The sequence below is a fragment of the Rhea pennata genome, chromosome 1 (genome assembly GCF_028389875.1).
Source record: "Rhea pennata isolate bPtePen1 chromosome 1, bPtePen1.pri, whole genome shotgun sequence".
In the NCBI taxonomy this organism is placed as follows: domain Eukaryota; kingdom Metazoa; phylum Chordata; class Aves; order Rheiformes; family Rheidae; genus Rhea; species Rhea pennata.
In genome coordinates this window covers 127730862-127750315 of record NC_084663.1, presented here as the reverse complement: position 1 = coordinate 127750315, position 19454 = coordinate 127730862, and the positions used below count along the sequence as shown (strand labels likewise).

The following is a 19454-nucleotide window of genomic DNA, read 5'->3' as shown; positions in this document are numbered from 1 at the left end:
AAGCAACACAGAATCAGAAGGCATTGCAATGGAACAACCCACAAATATTTATGCAACATATAGCACCTGAAAATGCAAGCTATAGACTTAGTATCCTTATTGATTTGGTTCACAGAGCTCTCTCTAGAAAAGAAAAAAAAAAGAAAGCACTTTGGCAGAGAAGATGGACATAATTGGATCAGAGATTTGTAGTATCAATATGGAAAAGGTAGTTCCTGGCTATAAGCTACATAATGAAGGTAAATTAAATAATTAGAGTCAATCAATTTAATCTAGTTTATCCCTACCTGAAGATTAAGTTTATATATTCTAAAATCATTTTAGATCTTAAAATACAGCTAGGTTTAAACATGTGAAAAATGCCTTTGTAAGTTGCTATTAATTAACCAACTTGTCCTTACTGTAGATATTATTTGGGAGTGGACATAGAAAAGTCTTGGCATTTAGGTGACTAACTGGTGTATTAATTTGAGAAGTCAGAAAAAGATTATGGGTTAGAGCAAACGCCATGGGGTCCTGATGGAAAAAAACTGAGTGGACTGTATAAGCTTCAACAGGCATCTGGCCTACCTGGATGCACTTCTCAAATGGAGATGTCTTTTATCCTGATACTGATGAGGTCAGCACTAATTCAGCTCTCCTTAAAACCAAGTGTCATGGCTGAGATTAGAAGTAAAAAAAATAATTAAAAAAAAAAGTTTGGAAAACCATTACAGCTCCCATTCATGCATATTTCCTGAAACAAGCACCATACAGATTTTTGTGTCCTGAAGTAGTTACTAATGAAGGAGAATTGAGTAAGACAATAAAAATAGTGATGAGTCTGACATAACAGGTAAATCAGCTTTTGGGGAGGGAACGAGAGGAGCCTGGCATCCCAACCAAGTTTCCAGGTCTAACAGCTATCAGCTTATTTGAATAAGAATATTTCAGATGTTACATTTAACCAAAACTTCTGAAAGAGCTGGTCACTTTATCTATTTGACACACTTTCTAGTTTCTGTTTAGAACGGGCATCTATAGGAAAGAGGAGAAACACTAAAAGAAATGTTAGACCTTTAAGAGCAAAACCTGCAGTTTCTCAAAAGGAAATTCAAAACCATTTTATATCATAGTGGAAAATGAATTTTCCAATATCATATCTGACCTCCAACTTTAATGTTGTGTGACTTTAATGCTGCAAAACAATCAGAGAAAAGAAAAAACTTCTAAAAAGAAGATAAATATATACATTTATCTCTTTTTTCTACATACCTGTAACTAGTATCAATATAAGAATAGAACTAAAACTGTTCATTAATGCCTTATACTTTGATTCACCCTTAAAAATAATAATACTAATGCTGCATTAAGAGCTGTCCAATCTACTAAGATAATAACATTTATTCAAAATCCTACAGCAGTTACCATACATTTTTGAGGAAGCTAAGCCAGCATTTTTATCAGAGCTTTCTTTTCATCTTTTGATAAAATGAATAAAACGTATTAGGATTTCTGACTCAGAAGGCAAATTTAGAAATTGGTATTTAAATTTTATATCCAGAGTAATAACATTCAGGAGAGACTTCTACGAAATAATAAAACGATTTATTTTTCAGAAGTAGCTATCTGCTTAATACTAATTACCCAATGTAATTCAGGCATTTTTAGTAAGATTGTTATGAATGCAGAAATGGGTCAACTCACAGTTTACATCAAAAAATCAACTATGGCTAATAGGACTGTTACACATTTTATTATCTAGAACTACAAGATTTGTAAATCTTGTACTACCCCTAATTACAACATCACAACCGATACTCGTAAACACTTTGCAGATTCACACTTAAGAAAATGAATTCATCTTTTCTTCACAGTATTGCTTTATATGGAAAACTGCTATTTAAGTAAATTGGCATTTAACTTGCCTAGATGCTGTATCTTATTAACAGCACACATTGTGGAAACTTTAAAAAATAATAAGAGAACAATTCTTTTTTACTTCACCCCACAAAATGCAAATTTAGAGTCCTGCCTCCTGCACCAAGACTCTTCTATGCTTCCTCTTTTATGCAGAAATGGACCTGTACCCAACTCCTCCAGAATCTGTTTAACCTCTTGCAGGTGAAGTGTGGGAGATTTCAGAGACTGAGCAATCATACAAATCCACCTCTTACCTTTGGAGAGGCAGGAAGAGCTAATACAGGCAATAAGGAACAATTGGGGCTACAGAAGTTGTTTCAGAGGTGATTGTGAGGAACCAAAAAAAAAAAATAAGGAATAAGGAATAAAATTAACAGATAACCAAAATGTACTGTTTTAATACAAGCTGGAAGAAATCCTCTTAGGAAATCCACACATTTTTCTTGTAAGCAGTTCCTTCCTGTATGTTTTTCCCATGTTGGTCAGCAGCATGGCTTGAAATCCACAAATAATACCATGGTGAATTTCGAACTTAATTATTTTTGGCTTTTGCTAAATTTATTATGTTGGTTGTAATATTTTGTTAATCTCAAATCCCACCTGAAAAACAAAACTCAGGTAAAACAAATAAAGCTAGACTCTAGTATGTATACAGAACAAAGAATCCTGACTGTTCCAAGTATACTCAAAAAATTGCCTCAAAAGAAAAGAGCAAACATTCTGTAATGTGTCACAAAAGCTCTTAATATTGTATAATTATTGCCTGATTGCTGCAAAAACATTTTGAATATCTTAACTTTTTCCTTGAAGGAATGTCAGAATGACTAATCCTTTCAAATGACAGTAAACAATGTACCGTGGTAGGAGAAAATTTATTAATATTTAACAAGATAAAGGAAATTGATGGTGTCATTAATAAAAAGAGAGTTATCATATATTTTTCTGTAGGACTCCTGAAATAATGTAGAGCAACTCTAGTAACTGCTTTTATAATGTTTTATGCCTTCAAAATGTTGCAATATCTCCCAGGTAATTTATTTTTACAACATTCTTATGAGATAGGGAGTTGCATATAGGAAAAATAAAATGACTTCCCTGACATTTCCAGTCTGTGGGAAGTGACAAGATCAAAATGGTCTCTGTAAATGTACCCAAATATATCATCCATCAGGGAACTACAGAACTAAAAACTTCCCTTTTATGATTCTGTGCTACTGCATCTGTTTATTCAAACTGAAAAAAAAGAGACACTTTTTTGTTTAATTTTTACTTTTGTGCTCAAAAATGAGAAAAATGTACATCGTATTCTGTATGTTAATAGAATAAAAATAGACCAGTGCAATACTCTGTGCAAAGCACATGTCTGTGGGGGAGCACAAAAGGGGGCTGGTGATGCTCTTATTATGCAAGCTATGTCTCGCTTTGGCTGCCCAAGTTAAAAAGATAGACTTTCCATGTTTCAGGGAAAAAGGGTTCTCCAGAAGATGCTTCATGGCCGCATCCAATCTGCTGAACCTGTAACTGCTTCTGCGTGCGCAGCTGCATGCTCTGACTGTATCCTTTCTCTACTGCAACAGACTTAAGCATGTATAAGCTGTACCCTTCCTGGCCAGGAGAAGGGAGCCCAAGAAGGGGGATGCACAGAAGCAATAGCAAGCTCCTGTCAGCCCCCTCACGCGGAGGAACCAGGACCCTCCACAACAGAGTTGGCTTCAATTCTGAGTCATCTTCTGAGAAGGTTGTTCTCTCTCCCTATGGACGATCAAGAAACCCTAGGGAGGCCAGGCTTCTAACTGCCACCTGAAGTGAAATGCCTAAAGAACACAACATAAATGCTCACAACAGCTTCCAAATATTCTCAGAAATCCCTAATCTTTTCTGAATAACGACCCAAGGGCAACCAAGATGCAGTGAGTGATCATGGAACCAGCATGCCTTATGATATCTTCCGTATATCTCTGGACTCGACACTTTGCCCAGGCTAACTATAACAGAGATAATTAAGCCTGATAATATATATATATTATTAAACTGTAGTATATTTCTGAAGAAATACCAAAATGCTATATTATGCAACTAAAGAAGGATACATACTAAATATGACTAAAGTATAAACCAAGTTGTATCCATTTTTACAGATAATGCTCACTTCAATAAACCAAATTATTTTCTCAATAAGCTCTTTAATTTGCTTCCGCATTTCAGATAAAAAGAAAGTAGAACAAAGCAATGAAGAGCCTTCCTTATCCACCTCACTGTCTGAGAGACTCTTTGGTTTGAACAAAGCCAGATGAAGTGGTCTGGCAGTCTACATGTTACCTACACAGTAGGGATGTCGAACATCTTCCTTATGGTTAAAATACCAAAATATGATTTTTTTCAGCCAGACTGGTAGTCTTCTCTATTCTTAGAAATAAAATATTAAGTTAAACCAAACGAGAGAAAGTTTGTTATTCTGACATGAAGGACTTTAAAGCTGTCTACATTTCCTTTCTGCCTTTTTATATCATGAGACAACCCTTTAACTTTCACTACAGCACGTGAATTTCTAATATCCTTAAACAGTGAATAACTCTTCAGTTTGCATGGCTTGAAACGGTACTTCGAAACAGTAGAACTTCCCCACTGAACACCTTGAAACAGGATGCTGTTTATGCTTAAAGTTTACATTAATTTAATGATGCCTGGACTTTTTTTTTAATTTAGTCACTATTGATTGATAGATTCTTCTTCCATAAATTTGTCCAGACACCATCTGAGCTCATGCATACTTCTGGTATACTATCCTTTCTCCATTTATATGGTCTTCTCCAGGCATATGATTTAGGCATGGTCAGATGGCTAAATGGACGTGGTCAGAAGATGTATGGAACTTCTATTATATTCTCATGTAACATGAAATAAATAGAGTACTCTCTTCTCTCAGATTTTACATCTCTTAGATAGAATATGAACATTGTTCATCTCCTTGACCTCACTATTACACAGATTAACTTGTAAAGAAGACTCCAAAAATCCACATAAAACAGCTCTAGAAATAGATTCTCAATCATTCATTTCACCTATCTTTTGCAAGTGAGATCAAACATGCTTTTTCTAACCTGTCTCGATCTGAAAGAAAGCATGACTGGCTATTAACATATTCTATACAGAAATGAACCCGTAACAATGTATGAGCACTAAACTATATAGCATACAGATTATATGCTGTATAAACTATAGCATTTTGCCAATAACATAGCAAATTGTGATTATATTTTAAGGGTTTTTCTGCCCGTTAGTTCTCCTATCTGCCTCCCTACTTAATCAGATTTTTAGGTGAAACTTTTATATAGTAATAAGGCTCCCCTGAGGATTCACATCTAATCTCATAATGTTCCAGAACACAAATTGCATTCTATTAAGACTGACACTTGTATACGAAAGAATTTTGACTACTATTTGTTTCATTCTGAGAATATTTAAGTTTTTAATTGAAGTGAACATTTCCAAAATCCAAATTATTTTTTATCGCATGTGGACTAGGGACACATACAAAACTCTGGAATCAAGCAGGTGAGGTTCAGTTTTCTTTGCGGTTTCTCTCACTATGATGTTCACTTCTATTTCAGAAAATTTATTTTGTAAATTACCTTTTCCTCAAAGATTTTAATAGATGCAGCAACTATATTTCTTCCTTTAAATACGTTGAATGACAAAAGCTTTCTAAAAGAGGTGAGACAATTTTTTTCACCACCACAAAAAACAGAAATGCAATGCCAAATTATGTTATATGTAATGTTAAAGGCAACTGATCAGCTATATTTTTCCATCAGTGATATTCTAGACATGTCAATTAATTACATATCTACTTGATTTTTTCAGTTCCTTCTGCTTCCAAGAACTGAATTAATCTGATTTTAGTCTTCTCATAAATTCCAGAGAACAGACATGTTATAAAGATCTGACTTTAACTTGAAGAAAAAAAAGGAACAATTTTATCAAATCTCTGGATAATTATAATTTTTTAAAATCATAAAATGCAGTTCTTGTAAAATAATGAACTCTTTAAAAAATCAGTAAGTATCATAACACAGAAATATTCACCTCAATTGAATCTCATTTATATTTCGGTTGGAAATTAAAATTAGCACAGGTCTTTGTAGATACTCAGATTCTTTTCAAATATGGCACAAAATTTTAAAATCCCTTGATACTAGTTTACCAGATTTAAATGCTGTTGCATTCAAATCTTTATCTTAAATCAGAATATAAGTGATGTTTTAGTCTAAATCTGATCTACTACCCTCTCCTATATTGCAGACAGTAAACAGCCAAATCTGTCAGTGTAAGTTAAACCAACTCATCTTCTTCTATCTACTGTGATGTCTACATTTATCCTTGATTGACGGCATTCACAGAGCTATTATAATTCCCCTTTCAAATTACTTCAACTGAACAATAGAAAGAAAAAAAAATAGATGTCACCTCTGCTTCCTTATGTCTTGGACAGTCTCTATTTCCTTCTGATGGCAATCATTAGGATGACTTACAGTATAGCATATAAAGTAGACCTAAACTAATGTTTGCATCTGCTAAAATGACTAAAAATTGCCTTTGATGACTGAGTAGACTGCAGTGCCCAATTCCCATTGTGTTCTATCTTGTAACACTTGCAATCTGCTGTTTTCAAAATATGAAAAATCTCAATAGCTTTCAATCAATACATCAGAATATCTTCAGTATGCACCGTCTACAAAATATGAAAGCCACAGAGGACTTTTTGCTTGTTTGGAAGGTGGAAATAACTCAGGCATTCTTATTAAGTTAGAAATGATTTACTCTATACCTTCTTGTTTACATTATTTTTACAATCTGTACAAAAAAATTTAATTTAAAAAAAAGAAAAAAAAATTCTTAGCTCTAATGCACAGGCAACGTTTTCCTGTTCACAACTTGCAAAAAGTATGAAATAGGTGAAAGTGTTTATATTTTTCAGTAACTGAATGCAAGGTTTTGCCATCTGTATTCTATGGGTTTTTTTTAATACAATGATACATGATAATTTTCTTAAATAGCGTGCTATGCAATGCAATTGAAGATTTCAGGTTGTGTTTAAAAGATATAGTATAAACCCAATATGTGTTATAGGCAAGGCTGTTAAGAGTTCTTATTGCCACTACCTTTAAGAATAAAAATGAGAATTTTAAGATGGAAACCAAACTATTAATCTAAGCGGCTAAATTAAACTGTATATAATATTACTCCCTTCCACCAACTTTATTCTTGGAAAAGAGTAGTTAAACAACTTGGTTCCAGTGTAATGGAATTCAGATTCAAGATGATAAAGTAAATAATAAACTAGATTTTCTAATTAACCTTCCATACCACATATGAAACAAATTGGGTTTTGGAAAACACAAACATTTTCTGCTTCTTCAGCCTCAGAAAAATGCAAGGTTTGTATGGACCAGTAAGAAAAAGAAAAATACTTAGTCCTTTTCAGAGTGGCTCCCTTAATTCCCCCCTACTCACTCCTCATGAATATTCCAACTTCTTTATTGGTCTAAAGAAGTGAGTGTTTTTCCAGCTGGAATAACAAGCTGGTAAAAAAGACACAGAGAAATCTTTTTGATTCCTATGCACTGAACAGGAAGATCTTTATAGTCTTATATTATCCTGTGTTTAGGAGCAACAGCTCTTCTACCATAACAAGACCAAATTATGGGCTTGGATACCAAAGATCTTTTTGCTTTCCTATTAGAAATTCAAAGATTAAGTGGGAGATAAATTTTATGTTCTCCCAAGTGAGGATTACTAGCAGAGGCAATTGTTGAGAATTAAGTTCTGCTCCCCAGTAAACCGGAAGCACGTCCTAGAGTGTATCTGGGGAACAGAAGTCCTTAACTGTCTCTGCAGTGAGGAGACAACCTTTTCTTCCCAGGACACCCAGCCATAGGGAGTAGAGGTCACAGCAAAAATAAGACAAAAATCCCAAAGGGGAAGACTGAGTATAACACCATTCGAGTTTGTCCCGCCTGAGTAACCGCATTGATAATTTTACAGTTCTGTTATTTAGTAAGGTTATAGTTTAACCAAACAACCTTGTTGGTATTTTTCATTAGAAGACCCACTGCATCATTAATTAGTGGCCAAATGAAAGTTTAGATATATCATTCATGCATCACATAATATCGTATCATCAGTAAGAATATATCTCTACACCTCTGTTTACAGTCTATACACCCACCACACTCTCTAGATAAACAGAAAATGATCAACACTAAATGATCAAAGTTCAACTTTACTTCAGACTAACAATATCTCCTGGAAGTAAATCAGTTTCACATATTATCCAACAGCTCTGCAAAGCTAAAGGCACGCAAGTTTTAATAGAACTTTTGCCTTAAATATTTTTTTTTTAAAGGGAGTCATCAGCTTAATTCTACTCCTATTATGTGATGACAACTTCATTCCCTCTATGCTTAGCACAGCTAATGCTGAGAAACAGCAACTTTATGTTGCCACTAAATTTGCCCTTTTAAAACTTAACTATCGGTAGCCTCAATGCACCAATATAAAAGAATGAAGCGTATATACACTTGTTTTCCTTTTGCTACGTAACCACAAGCCGCCATTAAAGCATTCTCAAAGACGCTGACGTTTTCATGTTTGTCTCAATCAAACAGAAAGAGGTATAACTTCACTTTGATATATTTGAGCCCATTTTTCACCACTGCTGATAAGCTAATTTAACGCAGTGTAACAGCTTTCTATATGGAAGTGAACTGGGACATTTTCATTACCTGAAAGCAAATCCTGGAAAAAAAAAATCAACCTTTTGGCTCCCAAAATACTGAATATACTTACTTTCATTTCAAATTGAAAATACAGAAATCATGTCATTCATTTTCCAGTCTCCCTTCTCTTCTATCATCATCATCATGATAATAGTTTCAACTAAGTAAGCTCAAACTAAGTTTCATTACCTTGCTTTCAATGGAAATTTGATGCCACAAGATTCACAGGTATTCAGTAAATAATTACTGCCCAAGGTAAGTTACAATAAATGAACTAACCTTGTTATGACTTTGTCTTTCTGTACTTTCTAGGCCCATCTGTTTTTCTCTACACTTGATCAACCAAGCTAAGAAGATCTATACTTTTCCTGGTGGTACAGAAAATGTTCACAAATTATAGCTGTGTCACTCCACTCAAATTTTTTTTTGTTCATACAGCACAACAAATTGATTTGCTGTGGCAGTAAACAGTGAAACGGGCTCTTCAATGTCTAGTAATTAGTTCTAATACTAGCAGACAAATTAAAAGGCAGCAAAACAAAATGTCTCCATCAGGCACTTATAATAACCTTCATAATACATACAGTACATGTTGTGAAGACTAAGGTGGATAAATGAGGAGAATGCTGATTTTGGCACCCAGCTTACTTTCAAATAATCTAGCTCATCCCTCTTGGCTGACACCAGACCAAGAATAATATTAAAGAATAATAAACTCCTTCCAGCAAACCTCTGATTCCATGGTTCACTGATCTCAGGCCTAATCTATCAATCCATTTACTGCACAGTAAAAGCTAAGAAACCCATTACTGATCTGTTATATGCCCTGGCAGGTGGTATATGACAAGAACTGAATTCATCACAAACTCCAGTGCCTAGTACCCTGTTCCTATGCTTTGAAGCACTAGGTGGCTAGTTTCCTTGGCTCTAGTAGTAGAAGATACTCTGAGCTGTGAAAATACACAAAATAGTCTCGATGTGAAGGCATAAAAATGGTCATAAAACACATCATTCTCTGTATTATTAAGACTTTTCATAAAGATAGCGTTATTTTCATTTTTGCTAGAAATACTGGCTTTGGAGAAGGAATAATAAGTAAAATCAGACTAGAATTTAAAAGTCATGCTTTCAAATGTGCACTTTAATCTTCATTCTCTGCCTAAACTATGTCCAAGTTAGCAGCATATTAGAATCACTGGTGTCTAAAGAAATGTCATTTTAAAATAATTATTACCATCCAAATGCCATTTTAAAATCATTACTATCCAGAGAAAAACTCTTCATATATCTGTTCTCAAGGTCATCAGTGTATGATATAAACACCTAAAAGCAAAGACAATACTGAAGCAAAAGCAAAAAGTTGCTTTTATGTGACTGCAATTCCTTTCATACTCAATTTCTTTTCTAGGCTTATTTTCCTTGCTTTAGGGCAGCAGTTTCTGTGACTATAAAGAAGGCTTGAACAGGACTTATTTCAAATACGTCACCTTGAAGGTCGAGACTCACAGCTGTAGTTCCTCCTTCCACTGTCTGGCAGATCAAGGCAAAAACCAAATTTTTCATAACCTTAAAAGACACATGACTACGTTCTTAACTGGTATACACTGTCACAGCTTCTCTGAAGTAAACAGAGTTACTCCACTGTATGCTAGATAAGGACCTACCTGAGCTATTTTTATGTGCCACGTGCTTTTCATATTTTGAAAATAATATCATCCTGCAAGATGACATAATTGGAAATGGTAGATCATTACATGCTCATTTCTAGCACAGATACCAGAAAACAAAGTAGCTAAAACCAAAGGATTAGAGCATAAAAAATACCCTTAGAAGGGACTGGAGGGACAGAAAAACCCCAGAGAAATCTCTGGGTGATGAGGTGAGCCCACTGCCCTTTGAGGAACACAGAAAGTCCCTCTCCATCACAGTAGCTGACTACACAACCCTGCTCAGGTGACCGACAGGCCATCGCCTGAGCACTTGGGGAGGGAGAGGTGTTCAGCGCTTCCAGGTGCGTAACGGAGGGAGGACAACATGCATCCCCGCAGCCTTTCTTCCCATGCTTTTTAATTTTGTTACAAGACCTAGAGTTTTAGGGGGAACAGTGACAAAATTAGAGCTTCTATTTTTTAAAAAAATCTGGTCTTTCAAGATCATACAAGAAACAGAACACCCTCGCAGAAACATTTGAAAGCACACACTTAACACGTATGGATTGGAGTCCTGTACTACTCAAATTCTATTTTGTTTTGTTAAAAAGTATGCTATATTATTCCAGGTTCTGCATGTTCAGCAACTAGTGAATCTGGGCCAGTGAGAAATTCTCAATTTTATCTCAGTAGGTGGATAACAACCTAAATGTTTCTTTTAGGACTAAATGGAAGCTTTCAAGTGGTAAATTCAAAGTGTAATGTCTTGCCAAAAAACATTACTTAAATCTGTTTCACATCTGGAGACCTACAACTTGTAAAGACAGTGATTTAACGAACAGTAGCTTTTTCCCCCCATATATTGTAACAGAACCTAACTGCTTTCAACAGCGTTCAGAGTTATCTGAGTTGTGCTGACTGTGACAAGAAGTAACCTGGAGCATTTCTGTATTAGCAGGCAGCAAATGAGAGGAAAAAAAAAATCAAAATATTCACTTTGCAACTTTTTTAGATAATGTAAGTAATCAACAAAAGTTCATATTCAGAGACAAAAGAGTTTCTTTGCAAATATATTTGTGCCATTTTGCTAAAAAAACCCTAAAAACTAATATTCTCTTTTTAGTACTGCTGCTGAGATATGCAAACTGCTGCCTAAATGTAGGCACATATATCATATATATACTTCATCTAGTAAATAGCAGTAGTTTGATCTTAAAATGTTCTGAGATTTCTGTTCTGATTTCAGAAAGCCCATTTGTAAAGAGATAGATACTTCTGTCTAAGCACCTAAATAATGATTTATATGCTCTCTCCAAGTTTGTAAATACGATCAATATTTATTATCCATTTTTGCTATCATTCTGAACCTTGCCCACCTGTTTCCACTAAGGAGAAGAAAGTGATGAGAGCTTCACATGAAAGAAATCCTATTTATTTACCAGGAGTGTATCTGAAATAACGAATTTGCGAACACAGTAGGAGCAAAAAAACAAACAACAAAAAAATGGATGCAGTATACTTGGCCAGAAACTCCAACTTTTCTTTTCAGTGAGTAAACTACTTACAAGAAGATTTATTTTCTCATCTTTTCCCCCAGAGTTAAACACAACTAATTCCTCTTTTCCCCCCTTGCATCCTGATGACTTTAATAAATAGATTCATCAGATTAATTTCCCATTTGTCATCAGTCTCTAGGGAAATCTTCCAGCTTCACGCTTTAGATTCTATCCGTACCTGTTTCAGCCAAGCTAATCCATACTCTGAGCAGTGGGACCTATGCACAGTGCTTTCTAAAATTTCAGTTACACAGGACCTGAATGGAGAGTGCTTAAATTATTCATCACTCTTGACCAGATCATAGTCACTATTTTCAACATAAAAATATGCTACTTCAACAAGAAATGACAGAAAATCTTTCTTTCTTCTTTCCATAGGTTTAGAAAATCCAACACAAAATTAGTGGGACTTTGCAACACAGAAAACAGAACTCAAAGCTCACAGCTGGAAGAAGCACTTTGTAACGTGAGACAGTGTTTAGCAGCATGCACCTCAAGGTCTGGAGGAAATAAATTGGGAAGTGACACTGGTTCTAGAAATGTAATCAGCCTTTTGCTACTGCCTCTCACAGATGTGAGTCACAGAAGTAAAAAATTTGCTGTACCCTCAAAACAGCCAGGCTACAAAAATGATACTCTGCACTCCACTACTGAGCAGCAGACCTGCTATTCAGGGAATAAACTTGGATGTAAAATAATCACCTCAGGTACTAATGGCCATGGGGTGTTGTCATCTTTTCTCACAGCGCTATACTGTAAGCTTTTTTTCCTTCTCAGGATCATTAAGGATATAAATATCTCTGAATGTTCACCCAGGAAGAATGCATACCAGAAAATACATAATGCAAGTATTTGTTGCAAATTAAAATTTTATATCACAGTTACATCATTAACATGTCTAACCTTTAGCCAGCGATGATTAGCCTCCTTCAGTCTACTCTCAAGACTATGTCTTTTGTCTGGATTCAGTGATGCACTTCCAAGTGCTATTCCTCCAGTTTCATTTAACCGTTTCAGTATTCCCTTGTGTGGTGGCAGCTGTTCAACTCTTAACTGGAACAGACAAATATAACAGTTTAAGATGAACTGTAGTAGAAATTTCAGCTGTCTTATCTGCACCCTTATCGATTTGTCTAGCAGCTGAAGGAATAAATCCAACGTAAGACAAAATAGCCATACCCTTCTGAGTGTAGACAGCTAAAACCCAATAAACAGAGACAGCATTAGCAGATCAAACCTAAAGAGTCCTAAGCAGTCAAAATAAAGAGTCTCTCAGAATAAAAAGATTAATTAGTCACACAATAAATTCCAACTCCTTATATCAAGTAAGGATAATATAACTAAAAGATCAATTTCTTCAGCATGTTTTCTTTTACATAATCAACTAGCTATGAAATTATCCACAGTGGAACCTGATGTACTATTACTTTCCTGTCATTAGGATACATTCTTTTGTGCAGCTCCAAAAGAAAAAAGAAGAAGGTAAAAACGACATATAAATAAAACATGCTGACACCTTTAATTCTGGACTACCTATCTCTTGGGAATGGTATAGTGAAATATTGTGGAATATTTGTGTATAAATAAGGAGTGGAAACCTTCATAGATCTCAACAATCATGATTAAGTTTGTGATCATGTCTATAAATTATAAGGTGCATTTAAAGCCCTATATAAATAAATACTTCTTTGCCTTCTTTCTGACATTTATTTACCCAAGGTATAGTTATTTCTATCTACAAATAAATCTCTTCAAGCCAGACTGTCACTTGTGGTAATAAGCAATCTCTGGGGTCATGTAAGTAAACATGGAAATAAGTATCTAATATTAAGAGAATATTTTCATTGAGAAGCAATAGCTCTAGATAGGCTGGTAGGGTTATAGGACTACAGTAAAGCAGAAACAAAATGGAAAGATCTCTTTAGAGAACATAGAAAGTAGATGGAAATTAATTAGAAAAGTTGTGTCTGGAAAGAGAAGGCAGACAAGATGAAGAAACAGAGATCACTCCTAGCATCTCAAATCTGCCGTCTGGCCTTGAAGACTCGCATGTAAATTCCCCATACAGATACTATTTTCAAAACAAAGAGTTCAATGACAGTTTAAAGTTTTGTGGACTCTGTAGATTTCTGAAATTTTCATTTTAAACTTTTCTTATCCAACTACCTATTATGTTAACCAAGAAAGAAGAACACTTCTAATTAAACGTTAAATTTCATCCACCTGTCTGTCCTGCCTAAGCTTTAGGGTTAGAAAATGTGTTTGCTTTATGAACAGCAAACTTCCTCGTAGGCCAAACAGCCGGAGGGACAAACACAGTACCTCATTAAGTCTAAATTTTCTAATATCAGTCTGTACTCTTTATCCTATTCTTCTTTGTTTAGAAATGAACTTGAAGCCTGATTTTTACTAATGCATCTTTTAGATTATTTTAGATTTTGCTGAAGGAGGTTTAGAGGACATTAGAACCATCTTCCTTCAGATTATTTAATGATCTGTTCCATTACCTGCTAATTCTTTCAATTTTGACTGGCATAAGGGACAATCAGACCTTATCTTTAATAGAGGACAAAAAATACTTTATTCAGGCATTCTGTAAGTATCATGAATTTCCCAACTACAGAGATAATTTACTATTGTGCAAGTTATTAAACAGTCAATTCATTACGCATATTTTATAAACCAAATACAGCAATTTCTATTGGATATACTGGATGAATGATATCATAGCTTAAAAGCTTTGATATCTTTATAGAATTATTCCAATTTAAAAACAATGAAGCATTTAACATTCTGATGTTCATGTAGTTGGGATTGGTGGGGGTTGTTTTTTGGAGAAAGCCTTTTTAAAAACTCACTTAGAGGTTTATTCTAGAAAACACTGCAGTGATATTTTAACCAGTTGACATTTACAGTGGTTACATATGCAATTCTAGATACTCTCAAAAATACAGAATATCATTTCATAAATGAGAAAGCAGTAAAAGTTAACAAGATAAGTTTTACAGATGAAACTGTCATGTTCAAGTAGTGAAAACCTGAAGAATTAAGAAATGATGACAAAAAAGATGTAGTAATATATCTATAGTGGCAGGACAGAAATCTTCCTGTTTGGTATAGTTTCAATTACTTTTCTGATTTTAATGTGATCAATGTATATTTGTACAAGGGTTTTAAAAAATTCCCATACTTTGATTTATCTAATCAAGTTACATAAATGCTATGTTTGAGGGGAAAGCAATAACTGAAGCTTCACTAGCACTTAGTTTTCTTTAATGATAATTAATAATAATTGATAAATTAAGAAAATTATAAGAATAAAAATCAGAAATACCTTCACTTTGCTAAGGCAGTCTCTTAATTGGTCTTCATTCCCTGGTTCAAGAGGAATACCAATAATGCTGTCCGCTTCCTCTAACCATAAAATTAACTTGTTCAGGTCGTCTTCAAATTCTGATAAAATATTCTTCTCTTCCGCTAGCCTGTATTTAAAACACAGAATTAATGTGTTTATGCATCTTTCACGCTGAAAGTGATCATCCATACTTAATAAGAACAAGTAAAAGAATAGAGAAGAAATAGCAACAATTACTTACTGTTACATTAAATCTCTAAAAAAAGTACCACGGATTTTTCCATATCGAAACTGTTAGTACTTTCCACAATTGATAAAATTAAATGTATTTGGAAAAAAAAACTCGTGTCATAATTTACCATTACAAATTCCCCAACATCACTAATTATGCTTTTGATCATATTTTACAAGGTACGAACAAGTCAGCCAGAACAAAAGCTGTTGATAATTCAGACCAGATTTTTGAGAGGCAAAAGCACAGAAGTCCATTGTTTAAAACTAATTCTAGCACCCAATTTGACTAAATGAAATCTGTAAAAAAGAGCCACCTAAACCATTTTAGATGCATTGCTCAAAAAGGTATTTTGTAGAGTAAGAGTCCTGAAAGTAGTATTGAGAGATGACCATATCACATAGTTTGTACAGATCATTTCAGTACAGATACACAGAATCACATACGCAGAGAACAGACGCAGCAGTTTCTGCAGCACTGTCTTGGCTCTATCTAGATCTCTGGGGCCCTCATTGGACATTATGGTCTGCTGACCTCTGTGGAACAAGGGTACTAGAAGTGACTTGACTAACAGATAACAGGAGCTGGACAAGAGCAACTGCAGAAAGCCTTAAGTTCTCCTGGGAAAAGCTCCAGCATTTATCACCCAGCTCTACCTAGGCGTAGCTGCAGCTAACAAGCTGTCTAAGTTGTCCCTGATTAGAGGGAGTTGGGGCTTTTGATCCAGGTGGCCCTTAATTAGGATGAGTCAAGTACCCTGTGAGTCAGTAGTAGGGGGAGGTCTATATAAGAGCTAGGCCTGAACAACAACAGTTCATACAGCAGTTCACACAGCAGGAGTGCAATTAGGTGTAAGAGGACATCTTTCTTTTTTCCAGTCCTAGTAGTGCCCACTTTCACAAACATGGTAGTAACTCGCCACAAAGTGTATTTACCTGTAGCTGTTGCAGTTGCTGTATCAGCTGTGTCAGAAGCTTCAACCCAGACAGAGCCTCTTACAGCAGATGCTGCCCTACAGGTCTCAGGCTGCAGGCAGTGCTTAGGACCTCCCCAGAAGGCCTGGACTGACAGTCAGTCCTCCTGCAAGAGGTGTGCTGCAGTTGACAATTTGTGTCATCACGTAAAGGAGTTACGGGAGGAAGTCAGCAGACTGTGAAGCATCAAAAAAGTGAGTAGGAGATAGACAGGGCATTCTTGGAGACTGTACTGTTCCTGGAGCCCCCAATCCCCTGCGATAGGGGAGTTGCTAGAAGGCTCTGTGCAGAGTGAAAAGGTACAGCACAGCACTGTAGAAGAAGGTTGTAAACTAGTTGCTTCTTACAGAAGAAAAAGAAAGACCCCTAGTCCTCCTGTAGACTTAGACTTACAGTTGAAGAACTGATTTAATACACTCCAGGAAGAAGAGGACCTGGACCTGGCACCAAGGGAAGCAACAGGGCTGTCTGAGTGTGTGCCTTGCATGACCACTTGGAAGAGGCTATGAGTGGTTGCAGTGGGTGATTCCATGCTGCAGGGGACAGAGGTGCCTATCTGCTGACCTGAACCCTCCTCTGTAGAGTTTGCTGCCTGCTGGGGGCACAGGTACGGGATGTCACTGAAAGGCTGCCATGGCTTGTCCGCTCATTAGACTACTACCCTCTGCTGCTCTTTCACGTGGGTGCTAATGATATCAAGAGCAAGCTAGAAACAATCAAACGAGACTTCAGGGTTTTGGGCATGGTGGTCAAGGGTCTGCGAGCCCAGGTGGTCTTCTCATTGGTCCTGCCGATGACGGGGAGGGATGGGAGAAGGAGTAGGCGAATTTTCCAAACTAACAACTGGCTGTGCCGCTGGTGTTGGCAACAGGGTTTTGGCTTCTATGATCATGGGATATTGTTTGAAGATCAGCAACTGGTGGAGAAAGATGTGATTCACCTCATTAAGTAGCGCACACGTGCCTTGCCAACAGGTTGGCCAGCCTGGTAAAGAGGGCTTTAAACTAGGTGGTAAGGGGACAGTTACAGAGAGAGAGTAGTCAGTAAAACACGGTTCACGATGGGGGGCCTCCAACAGGTGCATGCAGCTGGGGATGTGCATGTGGGACATGGCTATGGGGGACCCCACTACACCCTTGCTGGGAGACCTGCAGGCATGACCACCTCTCTGAAATTCTTGTACACCAATACATACAGCATGGGGAACAAACAGCAGGAGCTGGAGATCTGTGCGCATTCACAGGGCCATGATCTCATTGCAGTCACAGAAACATGGAGGGCTAGCTCTCATGACTGGAATGCTGCCATGGATGGATATGTGCTTTTTAGGAGAGACAGGCCAGGAAGGCGAGGTGGTGGAGTTGCTCTCTTTGTGAGAGAGCAATTGGATTGCATCGAGCTCTGCCTAGGGGTGGTGGAGGAGGAGGCAGTCGAGAGCTTATGGGTAAAGATCAAAGGGCAGGCCAACATGGGGGACACTGTTGTGGGTGTCTACTACAGGCCACCTGACCAGGAAGTCAATGACGCCTTCTACAGACAGCTGGAGGTAGCCTCATGATCAGTGCCCTGGTCCTCAGAGGAGACTTCAACCACCCTGACATCTGCTGGAGGGACTACGCAGGTACGCACAGTCCAGGAGGCTCCTGCAGTGCATTAATGACGACTTATTGATGCAGGTGGAGGAGGAGCCTACAAGGATGGGTGTCCTGCTGGACCTTGTCCTAACCAACAAAGACTGCTTGGAGATGTGAAGATTGGGGGCGGCCTTGGCTGTAGTGACCACAAGATGGTGGAATTCAGGATTCTGTAGGAAAGATGTAAGACAACAAGCAGGACTGCAACCCTGGACTTCAGGAGAGCTGACTTTGGGCTCTTCAGAGACCTAATTGATGAAGTCTCCCGTGGGTTAAGGCCCTAGAAGGAAGGGGAGTCCAAGAGAGCTGGCTAATATTCAAACATCACTTCCTCCAAGCTCAAGAGCAGTGCATCCCTATGAGTAAGAAGTGCAGCAAAAGGGGCAGGAGACCTGCATGGGTGAGCAAGGAGCTCCTGGCAAAATTCAGACAGAAGAAGAAAGTACATGTAATGTGGAAGAGGGGACAGGCTACGTGGGAGGATAAGAATGCTGTTAGACTATGTAGAGATGCAACAAGGAAGGCTAAGCCCCATTTGGAATTAAGTGCCGCAAGAGATGTCAAGGATAACAAGAAGGGCTTCTTCAAATACATCAGTAGCAAAAGGAAGACTTGGGAAAATGTGGGTCCACTGCTGAATGGGGCAGGGGCCCTGGTGACAAGGGAAACAGAAAAGGCAGAATTACTGAATGCCTTCTTTGCTTCAGTCTTCACTGCTAAGGGCAGCCCTCATGAATCCCAGAGCCTGGATGTGAGGGAGAAACTCTGGAGAAAGGAAGACTTCCCTTTGGTTGAAGAGGATAGGATTAGGGACCTTCTGGGCAGGCTAGACATCCACAGATCCATGGGCCCAGATGGGATGCACCCACGGGTACTGAGGGAGCTGGCAGATGTTGTTGTCAGGCCACTCTCCCATCATCTTTGAAAGGTCCTGGAGAACTGGAGAGGTGCCTGAGGACTGGAAGAAAGCCAATGTCACTCCAGTCTTCAAGAAGGACAAGGAGGAGGACCCAGGCAACTATAGGTCCGTCAGCCTCACCTCCATCCCTGCAAAGGTGATGGAACAGCTCCTTCTAAATGTCATATCCAGACATATAGAGGAAAAGGAGGTGATCAGAGGTAGCCAGCATGCATTCACCAAGGAGAAATCCTGCTTACCAATCTGAGGGCCTTCTATGATGGAATGACTGTCTGGGTAGATGAGGGAAGAGCAGTGGATGTTGTGTCCCTTGACTTCAGCAAGGCTTTTGACACTGTCTCCCATAACAGCCTCCTACATAAGCTCAGGAAGTGTGGGTTAGACAAGTGGACAGTGAGGTGGATTGAGAACTCGCTGAATGGCAGAGCTCAGAAGGTTGTAATCAGTGACGTGG

At 37.4% G+C, this 19454-nt stretch overlaps 1 protein-coding gene across 10 annotated transcripts in view; it reads right to left on the bottom strand.

Annotated features, from left to right (window-relative positions):
* Positions 1-19454, bottom strand: part of DMD (dystrophin) — a 1316389-nt gene that overhangs the window by 431529 nt on the left and 865406 nt on the right. For all 10 annotated transcript variants that reach the window (XM_062600033.1, XM_062599961.1, XM_062599984.1 and 7 more), the window contains 2 exons: positions 15221-15368; positions 12790-12939 (listed from right to left, as the gene is read on the bottom strand). In XM_062600033.1, the coding sequence (XP_062456017.1) occupies positions 12790-12939; positions 15221-15368 (298 nt within the window). The remainder of the gene's footprint in view (positions 1-12789; positions 12940-15220; positions 15369-19454) is intronic.